This window comes from Chelon labrosus (assembly GCF_963514085.1).
Source record: "Chelon labrosus genome assembly, chromosome: 21".
Classification (NCBI taxonomy): domain Eukaryota; kingdom Metazoa; phylum Chordata; class Actinopteri; order Mugiliformes; family Mugilidae; genus Chelon; species Chelon labrosus.
The window spans coordinates 11,801,037-11,813,580 of NC_140354.1; the positions used below are offsets into that span (position 1 = coordinate 11,801,037).

A 12,544-nucleotide genomic window follows, 5' to 3' on the forward strand; every position below is an offset into this window, starting at 1 on the left:
CCTTTCACATTTGATTAATTTATAGTAGCTAGTGTGTAAATTGGGTTAAAAACATAACAAGTTGTATTTTTTATGAATCTTTAAAAGCAAATCTTTAATTCGGCGTGTTTTGAAACCGTCAAGGAGCGCTTTAATTAGGTACAAGTTGTAAATTTAACGTGGATAACTTTAAAAAAAATATAGCTAGTTTAATACAAATCATTGGAGTATTGGAGTGTAACTGTTGTTGATTCATAAAAAGTCGAATAACGTCTTAATTATGTGTTTTAAAAAGTTGCTGAGCTTGGTTATATAAAATTAGCATCAGCAGAGTTTGGCTTAAAAAGTGCATTTACTGAATGAGATCAGGATATTGATTTTATTATTGTGCATTTATCCTGTTTGCTATCTGCACAAATTAAATAATAATAATAATACTAAAATGTATAAAATTGTGTGCAAACATGATGGGACATTTCGTGCTGCAGCAGGCCGAGTTAACTTCAGAGTATTGATGTCAAGTGATTCCAGTTTGTGAGCAGTAAAGTGATTTATTCATGTCCACTGTGAAGCTCTTCGCCGAGACTGGGAGTCCCTGCAGTGTCAGAGGGAAATTTATGAGCATTGTTCGTCTTGTCATGGAAGCAGTGAGAGTAGAAAAGGCCCGAGGGAGGGGGAAGAAAGAGGGACATGATGGGTGTAAATGGGAATGACAGCCCTGTTAGTTATGTAATGAAGCAGCCAGGAAAACAGAGCAGGACTCGGTGCATGCCGTGGAGCCACGCCGCTGTTTCTGTCTGCACACACACACACACACACACACACACACATCCCCCCCCTAAACACTTTATGTGGCAGCAGAGTTTTAGAGCAGCTATGGTGTTTTCATGCAGAGATCAGGGCTGTCAGCTGCAATGTCAGTGGAGCAGAGATGAAGCTCTTCGCCCGTGTATCTGAAAGTCCGTGATTGGCCACTGGGCTGGAAGAGTTTAAGTAGCCCTGTCCTGCAGGAAGAAGTGAAGTCAGTTTTCGTGGAGTCCATCGCAGAGGCCCGAGGGAAGCGGCAGAGCTAGGGCCTTTACGTCAGGTGACTCCACGGCTCGGGCCCTGCTTCAAATGTGAAATAACCGAGTGGAGTTTGGCGGAAGAGGCCGCGCAGGCATCGGATGTCGGTGTTTACACAGCAGAGCCCGCAACCTGTTCGTAGGTTTGTAATTAAACCGTCCGACGGCTGCTCCTTCACTCTGTGGTTTCACAGCTCTGATCTCACCTGCGACAGGTGTCTGTATGTGTGTGTGTGTGTGTGTGGTGTTTGCCTTCAGGCTTGAAATGTGACATGAGAAAGAACGGAAAGCCGCAGTGACGTTTGTGTGCACAAGAAGGATTTACAGCTTCTCCTTTCAATCAGAGCTGATGAGGTCAACAAAGTTTAACCCGCACACAGTTGGAGCTTCTTCTTCTTTAGAAGAAGGTGACGAGCAGGTTAAAAAAAAAAAGTCCACCTGAAACAATCAGGCAGAAGTTCTGTTAATGTTAAAGATCCGGTTTCCTCAAGTCGTCTCCTCCTGAAGCGGGTTGTTCACATGTTTTGACTCATTGAGGACTCATAGCTCAGGTGTGTGCGTGAGTCTCCGATTCGTCACCACAGGTCTGATCTCCGATCGCGTTTTTGACTGACTGCGCGGCCGTCCGACTCGATGAGGAATCTGAAAGTGCTTCCTCCTCGCGTGCCTTCACTTCGTCTTCGTTTCACATCCAGCAGGCATTAGAGCCGGACCCCTCCGACACACGAACTGATCTGTTTTTCTCGTTTCTTTTTCCTCTCAGGCTTTTCGGTCTCAACCACATCGCCTCCTCCTTGTCAGCGGCAGCTCTACAAACCTCCAGCTGACCCTGGAAACGCAACCCCGCCTCTCCCCCCACCCCCCCTCCCTCCCTCCCTCCATCCATCCATCCATCGTATAGTGGAGAAAAGTCTGAGCGGCGTTTCCATCCCTCGGGGCTCGTCGGGAATCGTGTCTGTTTCCTGGCTGTCAGAGGGAGAACGTGGAGAGTCTCACCTGAGGCAGGCCCACGTCTCCGCCGCTCAGCATGAGACCCTGAGGAGGCGGCAGAGATTTCAGTGAATCTGGTTGGAAGTAGAGGAGGAGGAGGAGGAGGAGGAGGAGGAGGATGGGGAAAGAGCAGGACCTGCTGCAGGCGGTGAAGAGCGGAGACCTGCTCTCCACTCAGAAGTTGCTGTCCAAACTTAAGACCAACAGGAACAGTAAGTGCAGCTGATCCTCTTCTGCTGTTCACCTGCAGCTTCGACATGTGACATGTTCAGATCTTTTAGCTTTTCGGGCTGAACTTTGAACGTTTGCTTTGTTGTCTTCTTCGTTGTTGTTGTTGTAGCTGCTCTCAGTTTGATCCAAACCTCCGTCCACATAGGAAGCGATTCTTTCATCGTCCACCTCTTTGTAGATGACATTTGGTCTCTAGTGGACGTTGCAGGCTGTGGTTGCCTAGGCAACCTTCTTGAATATTTCCCTCCCCGAACATTTCATAGTGGAACAAGCCACAGCATGGTGATTTTAGTTGTAGGGACCAAAGTTGAGGATGGTGTTTCTTTACAATAAATCTTCTGGGAACTCTGTGTTTGCATCATATGTCTCTATCACTGTCCACTTCATGTCTCCAAAGTTTTTTTTTCTGCTATCATCGCCTCAACCCTCTGAGTTTCATTCACATTGACGGTCCGTGGTCGACCCTGCTGCTCTCTTTCTCTGCGTACGAATCTTAATGGGGCTCTTTAAAATGTCGATGACTCATCCTGCACTCAGAGGCGTGTCATTTTTTTGCGTCCATTTGAATGGTTTCTTAAGTCTTCTGGCCGTTGGAGCTGACCAATCAGAGAAGATCGAGCTTTTTCAAGAAGGGAGTGGCCTCCTTGAGTCCACACATGACGGGAAATGCGTAAATATGCAGAAGGTCATATCATCTTGCTAGTTTCTTGATCAATCAGTTCATCTGTTTTCCTAAAAAGTGTTTGAAAAAAAGTGAGAGGGGCTTGCTGTTTTTATCCAAACAGATTTATTTATTTATTTCACTTGACTGACAGTTTCACTTGAGTTGTTGCACAGAAAGTACATCTTTTTTTTTTCAAAGCTGAACTGAATATTTGCTCTGTTTTGCAGTTTTAGAGTAAAAACAAACAGAAAACACCTCATTTATTCTCTACTGGAGTCTTCAGTCGCTTTTTTTTGTTCCAGCTTCAACCCTTCAGATCAGTGGATTTTCCGTCCCCTGTGTTTCAGCAAGCCTGCAGACGTTTCATTTCGCTGCGGGCCCGACACCTCAGAGGAGGCGTTGACTCTTAGGCAAGATTTCTGCTGAGTTTTGTCTCCTGCTGCTGTCACACCTACTGAAACTCTTGTGTTAATGGCTCTCTCAACGGCAGCTCATAGCGGCGGCTCCCGGGGTTTTAGATGAATATTTAAAACCTCTGGTGCGAACTCTTTTTGATTTCTGACTTGGAAGTTGTTGCTGGAAGTGTGAAGTCGGGACCGATGCAGATATCAAACAACGCTGACTATAATATGGAGGTTTTTGAGGTCTGGAGATATGCACCAAAAAAAACCCAGCTAGCATAACAATATGAAAGTAAAAAGGACTGCAGAAATCCATTGCTGCTACAGAGAAAATAAGTTTTTAACAAATAATTTATTTTCTAGCGTGTAAACAAATAAAGACAAGGCTCATGTGTCAGGGCTCCGATCACCTGATAGAAGTGGAACATCCTCCGACCGCGCTCCTCTAACTCCTCGTCTCTCTGTGACTAATGCTGCGGCCTCTTCGTCGCCTCTCTGCCTGACAGTCGTCTTTGTCTGCTGCTCGAGTGACCGAGGAGAAGGGGCCCTCGCTCAGAGGGCCCCCGGGGGCCGAAGAGAGGTCAGTCTTTATCAGGCAGATAACCTCTCACCTGTCACAGGGCCGTCCACGCTCCCGGCGTCCATGATGAATGAAGGAGTCTGGGGTCAGGTTGATTTGTGGGGTCTGTGTGATCGGTTTAGCAGGCATGGAGCAAGAGTCAGAGATAAACTGAAGTCAGAGTCTATCAGTGTTGTTTTAGTTTAAAAACATGTGAGTTGAATCCTGGTTAATAGGATAATAGTGGCAGTAGTAAGTAGTGGAAGTATTCAGATCAATAATATGAAATATGATCATCTCCTCTTTTTTCCTCTAAATATCTTAAAGGGGAACTACTGTTTTTTACAACCTGGACCTTATTTCTGGCATAAAATATGGTCGTTTACTCACCCATATAAGTTTTGTGTCATTTGCAGTCAGTCTGGAGATATTAAGATCAGCGTATATCCATATAGTGGGAGTGACTGGGGCACCGAAACGCAGCCTCTAAATAACGCATTATCTGTCGCGAAACTCGTTCATTTCACCAACATTTTGTTATCGTATACTAGTGCTATTCCCCGTTGAGTCTGGAAGTACCGGTTATCATCATCCGGGGTCTGTAGATTGACCTACAGACTCCGGATGATGTCATCTCTGAGTGCCGCACGCACCCGCGTCGGCTTGTTTACCTGTAATTTGCTACTGCTAGTTTTTTGCAACGTGGCTGAATATTTTCCCGATTCTGAGGTTGTGGACGAACCATAGCAGTAGCAAATGATAACAAAATATTGTGAAATGAACGAATTTCGCAGCAGATAATGCGTTATTTAGAGGCTGCGTTTCGGTGCCCCATTCACTCCCACTATATGGATATACAGAGATCTAAATATCTCCCGACTGACTACAAATGACACAAAAGTTACATGGGTGAGTGCACGATTGTATTATATGCCAGAAATAAGGTCCAGGTTGTAAAAAACAGTAGTTTCAGAGGGACCCGCTGATCTGAATTGTCTGCGCTGTCAGCGAGGCATTAATGGACATTAATAAATGAATGTCGGCGGACGTGTCTCCTCGGCCAGCTGACGGCCTGTCCTCCTCCCCGAGGGACTTCCTGTCACTTTATCCGCCATTGTTCAGCAGCTCAACACGCCCAGTCCGTCACCTTTAGTTTAAACTAAACCACAACAGACTGTTTAAGGCGTCTCTCTGTGCGAGAGCTGGAATAAAAACTTTTCGACAAGATTAAACATTACGACATTCATAATTTTGGGACATTTCTCTGCGCGTCTGTCCTGCTGACATCTGGTGCTTCGGCGCGTCGCCCCACGCCCAAAAATCATCAGATCGCAAGGGACTCCCAGATGGTGCCCGGTCAGGATTAAAGGGAATTATAGCACCGGGGAGGGTCAGCTCTGTTTATCGGACGCCGTGGAATCTCATTGTCATTTCTCTGCTGTTTACAGTCAGCACGCTGCCACAGCACCGCTGTGTTTGCTCCGAATTAACCTCAGTTTACTCTGAGAAATTCCAGTTGAAGATCTACGGTTGCAGACTTATCGGAAATCCCAAAAAGGTTTCTTTACAGCAGCTAAACTCCAGCGAACCTCTTCCTACTGAGTGGTCTACCATCTATTTACAAGATGAACCAGAATTATAAACAACTTCTTAGCTACACATGTGCAATTAGAAGCTGCTGTTGTTTCGTAGTCAATGAAAGTATGTCTTTAAACACTGAATTTAACCGCAAACCGTTTTCAGTGTTTAATTAGCATCCTGTGTTTTCAGCCGACAGATAATAAATACATTTTTTATGTTTCCATGGGTGACTGTTGAGCATTAAAAAGAGATTAAATGGTGCCGTAGTGAGTATTTCAGTCATTAAACAATGTCAGAGTTTCTTTAAGGAGACGTTTTAATACAATAAATATGGAGAAGACAGTTTCTAGTAATAAAAGTGGTGAAATCGGCAGCAAAACTAGGAGCTGAAAGAGGCTAAAATGCAACCTTTGCATGTATTTAATCCAGTGTTAATAGCGTCATCATGATTTATAGTCTTTAGTTTATTCTGCGTTTAAGTTTATTTTTTTGTGCTGTGTTTATATCCATCGGTAACTGTTCAGATGTGTCAATAACACAATCTGCAGGTCATCAACATTTAAACATCTTAAACTAGAACACTTAATAAATCATCACTTTCCCTCAGTTGCCTCATTAAATCTACATGAACTTCTTTCTGAATTTAAAATCTCCTAAAAAGTCCACGGAGTCTGGTGGAGTCCTTTTAAACCGCAGACAAAGGAAACATGAAAGCCTCCCCCGGCCCGTTACGTCTCCATCGGCCTCCTCCGGCAGAGCGTGCCCGCGGGAGGCGGTGTCGGGAGTCGTGTCTGGTGTTGAGTCTCATCGCTGTCTCGTTATCGGGGGCTCGTAAAGCCGTCAACTGTCTGGGAGAGGCCGAAACAAAACAGCGAGCGTCTAACGCCCACGGACTAAATCTGATTTATGTTTTATTCATGAGTTTGGGTTCAAACTGGGCCCAGCCAATCATCTGTCTCTAAATCCTGCCTCTGCTGCTGCTTTCAAGTTCTCCTTTAAAGCACTGGCTCACTGTGAACGCTTCACACTGCATTTATTGATATTTATCAGGACTCTCAGATTAGTTTTGACAGATATACACGGATCAGGCATAACATTATGACCACCTTCCTAATATTGTGCCTCCAAAACAGTTGTGACTTCTGAGGGTGTCATTTGGGTCCTAGGGGCCTCTGTGGATCATCCCACAGACATTCATTAATACACAGGATGTTACAATCCCTTGTGCCAAAAACCAAGGCAAAACACATTTAGAGGCCCTGTCCAACTGAGAAACCCTAACAAACCTACAGTCATGTGATATGACGCTTAACCTACAATCTGAATAAACTAAGTAAATGCTGCTGGCTTGTATGGCCCGCTCAGCAGCAGACGCTAACTCAAACCTTGTGAAATATAAGCTAACCAAATGCTGCTGGCTAGCTTAACCTACAGTCTAAATACTTGATCAGTTTGGGATCTAGTGAATTTGGAGGCCAGGTCAACACCTTGCGCTGTTCTTCATGGTTTTTTTTTTAATTGTTCCTAAACCGTTTTTGTGTGTGTTCCTGTGTCAGGCTGCATCCTGCTGGGGATGGCTGCTGCCATCAAGGAGTGTCATTGCTATGGGGTGGGGGTGCCTGGTCTGGTCTAGGTGGGTGCTACATGTCTAAGCAACATCCATTTAGTTTTTATTTTGAGTACGAAAAGTCTGTCGGCTACATCGGGCCGATTAGTTTGAGCGGATCTGTGAACACATCATGTTGCAAGAATCGTTAGGGAGCGAGGTCCCGACTGGATTTGTAGAGGACTGTGTCAAGAAGAAGAGGAAATTTGGAAATTGGATTTAAAAATTTTCTTTTTGCTCATTGCTTTTCATAAACGTTAGCTAGCATACTACCGTAGGCAGTCTAGATTTAATAACTCACCTCCAGTTTGGTCTGAAGAACGTTTTCTCCTCCACGCTGCTTGTAGACTCGTGTTTTGTTTCATTTATTTTTTTTCGTAAAGAAAAAGAAGATAAAGGGAGTTCTTCTTCCGCAAACCTTCTTGCAGGTGTATTACTGCCCCCTACAGGACTGGAGTGTGGACCGGTACTTTTACAACAAGTTGTTTCTCCGCAGTCTCTGTTCTCTTTCCCTGTGAGATCACATGAGTCGGTGCATGCAAACGTTTTAACGTTTGTTTTTCCCATCACTGCAGTAATCTCACTACACATCTGTGGTTGTGTATTATCGTCACTGGCTTTTATTGAGGCGAGTTAGACCTCCAAGGAAACGGCGACAGCTGACGTGACTGTGGTGACCCCGGGAAGTATTTCTCTTTCTTGCTTGCGAGGCAGCAGGGGAAGGTGGCACCTTCCTCTCTCTCTCTCTCTCTCTCTCTTTTTGTTAATTATTTCAAGACACTGTTGCACACCTTGAGCTCAGATTGTAAAGATTATGCATTCATTTGAAATTACAGCAGAGCAGATGCAGTATGTGACATGTAGTGTGTGCAAAGTGATTTTATTTTCCTCATCACACATCTACCAGTCAGCTGTCTGAGGTTGCCAGCTGCTTTATGGATAACACAGGGAACAGATATTAACTGTAAAAGGTTACGTTGGTGGATATCTGTCCAAGTGTGTGGTGACATGTTCCTCACGTTCCTCATGTCCTGTGAAGGGTCGCAGGGGGACTGGAGGCTATCCCAGCTCTGAGGCATCAACGCTAACCACCACGCCCCAATTTATATTTAAACCCAGATTAAAATGTCTCCCCCCCATACTGCGTCACTGCAGCGTCTTTGCTGTTTTCCTGCCGACAGATAAGGAATACGTGAGTCACGTATGAAAGTGGAACAGCTTCAGTGCTCTATTCAAGAAAAGCCGGGGACGCGTTGTTTCCTTTACTTTCCGTGGAGTCTGAGGAAAGGTCAAGCAAATACAGAGAGCTGTTTGTTCAGCCAGGCGCCCTCTTCTTCCTGAAGATGTTCAGCTTCCGCCCTCCCATCAGAAAACGCCAGAACTACAAGCTGAGGAGATAATGAGGGGAGTTTCCTCTCTCCTCCGGAGCACATTTGAAGCCAAGTGTTAAAACCTCTCAGGCTGTGTGTTTTGAGCTGCTGGCGTTTGTCCGTCATCTCTGCTGTTGGTGTGCTAAATGTTTAATTGGTCCGCTGAACACACAGATCTCCCACTGCCTCTAAAGTAGTCATACCTCCGCCGGGGGAAACAAAGCTCCGGTGTGTGTTGGGGCCGCGGGGCCCCTCAGGACCTGACTGACGTAACGGAAAGGAGCTTTAACCTCAGCTCTGAAACTGAAAGCTGTCCTTCCTCGGAGCTGTTGATGTTCAGGAATGTCGACTCGGTTTCATTCAGCTCACCAGCGTGAGCGTAGGTGTTGAAAACGTGGCTCCATCTTGGTCGTCTCTACTGAATCAGTTCAGTGTTGTCAATAAAGTTGGAGGAAAAACTTCTTCTCCCTTTTCTCCCTCTTCTCCTCCTTCTTTCTTCTCCTCCTCATTCATCATTTTCTTCTTGTTCTCCTTCTTCCTCCTCCTTTTTTCTCGACAACACTTTAGTGTTTTAGATAAAATTGGAGAAAACCTTTTCCCTTTTCTTCTTCTACTCCTTCTTTCTCCTCAAGTCCGTCCTTTTTCTCACCCTCTTCCCTTTTCTTCTTTTTCCTTCTCTCACCATCCTTCTCTCCTCTTTCCTCATCCCTTCGTTCTTTCTCCATCTTCTCCCCCTTCTCCCTTTTCTTCAAGTTTTCCTTTTCCTTCTTTCTCCTTCATCTTCCATCTCCATCTTGTTCTCCTCCGTCTTCCTCGTCTTTCTTCTCCTTTTTCTGTCTCCTCCTCTCCACCTCCTCCTCTTTCTTTCCCTCCTCATTCTCCATTTTCTTCTTGTTCGCCTTCTCCTCCTCTTACACCTCCACGTTCTTCTCTTCCTCCTTCTTCCTTTCTTCTTCTCTTTCCTCCTTCTCCTCCTCCATCTCTTTCTTCCCCTCTCCCCTCCTTCCTTTTCCTTCTTCTCCTCTTTCTTTCTCATTCTCCTCCTCTTTTTCCACCTCCGTCCTTTTCTCCCCTTCTCCTCTCCTTCCTCTTTCTTCTTCTCCTTCTGTCTCCTCCTCTCCACCTCCTCCTCTACCCTCCTCATTATCCATTTTCTTCTTGTTCTCCTTCTCTTTCTTTCTCCTTCTTTCCCCCTTTTTATAGACAACACTTCAGTGTTGTCAATAAAGTTGGAGATAAACTTCTTCTCCCTTTTGTTCTTCTCCTCCTTCTCCTCTTACACCTCCACCTTCTTCTCTCCCTCCTCCTTCCTTTTCTTCTTCTCCTTCCTCCTTCTCCTCCATCTTTTTCTCCCCTTCTCCTCTCCTTCTTCTTTCTCCTTCTTCTCCTCACCCTCCCCTTCATTCTTCTTCTTCTTCTTCTGTTACATTTCAGGCAGATTCGGAGTAATGAACGTGTTGATACTTGTAAACACACGTGTCTGATCGGATCATTTTACATCATTCTGATCAGAACGCTTGATCAGAGAGAAATAAAACTTGTTCTCTTTTATCCAAACATCAGAGCAGAAACTCTTCCCTCTGAGAAGAGCTGGAGCAGGTTTAGTTTTGAGTTAAACCAATTAACCCAGGTAGATATTCTGAATCAGCCCGTGGGCCGTCTTGTGAACTGAGGCTCTCCAGTTCTCTGCCTCCTTATTCCTCACATCATAATATGAAATAACTGCCCGTGAGCGCGCTCGCAGCAGCAGAGCAGGAAGAAGCCGTCTTCACTTTCAAACGAAAACTAGACCATAATGAATCTAGTTTGAGGCCATGTCCCGTGTGTAGTGTGCGTGTAGTGTGTAGTGTGTAGTGCGATGGGCTGTGTGCAGCAGAGTAATGGCTGCTGGAGGTTTGCTTTATTTGCGGTTATGTAACCATGTTCTGCACCGGGCTCTCTTCTTGCTCCTCTCCTTTGTGAGCTTCGAGCCGGAGTCTTTGCTTTCTATCAGGAGTCACATGAGCGAGCAAGTCTGAGGTCACGCACGCGTAAAATAACACTGCAGCGTCTTTTCACGCGTTCCACGTGCCGCCAGCTCAAACACAGGAAACACAGGTAGTGATGGGTCTTTGAGGTCGCTGCAGGTTTATTCTGCACTTTAAAAAAAAATTGCACGTGGTCCGGCTTTAAAAGTTAAAAAAATAAATCCACAACTGTGAGGCCGGAACTGAACAATGTTTGTCTTTGCTGAGAAGAGCCTGGTTCTGGTTCAGAAACTCCATGTCCTCAAACATAAATGACAGAATAGGTCGAGTGCAAACAACTCCCTGAACAACATATAAACCATGCGATTGTTTTCAGAAACAACATGTTTGTAGAAATGCGCAGGCGGACGACAAAGGAGACGGATGTCTGACCTTTGTTGGACCCTTTTCATTCTTTTTTTTTTATAAGTGTTATTGTGTTCAGTCACTGTTTGGTTGGGTTTATAAAAAGCTCACGGTTCGGATTAAAAAAGATTTTTTGACAACGTTGAACAAAACAAAATCTCATCTGCAACAAGCTCCGCTGTCCTTTGCTACCATGGTGACGGGTCCAGAGCAGGGGTTGCTCTTATTAATTTGTGTGCTGTGTCTACCTTTAGTTATCTTAATTGAGGTCATAGTTTTCTCATAGCGCCGGTGGAGGTTCAGTGAACGTTTGAGTCTTGTATTGGTTTACTTTTTCATGTTTGGAATTGACTTTTTGTGAGATTGAAAAGTAAGAAAGAATAAGAAAGGAAATTAAGCGGCGATCTCAGGAGTTAAACCAGTTAAACAAAAAAACTGCAGTACCTCGTATGACCACTTGAGGGTGGCTTCCGAAAATGAGTCAGCACCTGTAGTTTTTTTTTAAATGTCCAGCTTTACAGTCTGGTGTTAAAAAACTGTTTTAGGTCTATGTAAATTATTTATTCATTCATGACAATTGTAAGGGGATGAATTCTTATATAACTCGCCTTTATATCAAGTTATTTATAATTATATCAAGGCTTAAAGCTATGCACAATTATAGTAGGACTATAAATGAATATATTAATATACGTAGCGTATGTTTTGAATTCAGTGACTTGCGCTGATTGTAACTGGAAATGCATCTTTATTATCCTGTAGTAGAGGGCCACCATTCATACTAACATTACCGTGCATGGCTATGTGAGAGGAAACGCAGCAGGCACAGGGAGAATATGGAAACTCCACAAAGAAAAACCTCCGGGTTGTGATGATAACCTCAGCTAACGGTTGCTTCCGCCAACTGAGAGCGGAACGTCCATGGAAATTTACGTCGTTTTAGTTTTATACGTCCGTGTGTGCAGAAACTGTTTACAACTTGCTGGAAAGCAGAGCTGACATGCTAGTGATTAGCATCACAGTTAGCACCTCCTCCTCAGTCCCTGTTGAGTAATTTTCTCAAAAACATCTGATAAGGATACAACGACAACTCCCAGGCTCTGGCCACCAACCAACCATCACACTAAATCCAACTTTAATGGTCCAAATATTCAGCGGCTCAGCTACAGTTGGGAGTCACTTCAATTTTAGGAAGTGTGCTCCACTGCGACGTGTTGACGTAATCTGTGCAAACCGATATATTTAAGTTCTCGCTGACGTCTATGAGTCGTTGCAGCCCTATTTGAGTGACAGGTAGGTTTTGTGACAGGTTGCTAGCTGTCTACTTCAATTAAGCACGCCTAACGAGAGGAAAAGCTGAATTTAGCATAGCGCGAAACAAGTTTTGATTGATGTCTTAATGTGAGAGAGGAGAGGAGCTTTAACAGCCAAGAACTCAAGCTAAAATTCCCAGAGTATGTTTTTCTCTAAAGAGACTAAACTACTGCTGCTTTGTAAAAAAAAAAAAAACCTTTGATTCTCTCCTGTTAGAGACTCTGTCCTCTTTCTGACTTATGAGTTCGGATTTTTGTCTGACTTTGTCTGATGAATATTTCCCACCGCTGAGCATGACAGGAATTCACAGCGCTCTCATTTAGGTCAGAACTGTGGCGAGAAGTTTGAAAAAAGGCTTTATTTTCTCTCAGAAACTTGTGCATGTGTAAGATCTGCTCCTGCGCTCGAGAGAT

The 12,544-nt window shown here is 44.5% G+C and overlaps 1 protein-coding gene across 2 annotated transcripts in view; it reads left to right on the forward strand.

Annotated features, from left to right (window-relative positions):
* Window positions 1-2,151: 2,151 nt before the first annotated feature.
* Window positions 2,152-12,544, forward strand: part of LOC311506705 (CASK interacting protein 2) — a gene marked incomplete at its 5' end in the record, with an annotated part of 49,655 nt that continues 39,262 nt past the window's right edge. For both annotated transcript variants that reach the window (XM_084570766.1, XM_084570767.1), the window contains one exon: window positions 2,152-2,245. In XM_084570766.1, coding sequence (XP_084426892.1) covers window positions 2,152-2,245 — 94 coding nt within the window. The remainder of the gene's footprint in view (window positions 2,246-12,544) is intronic.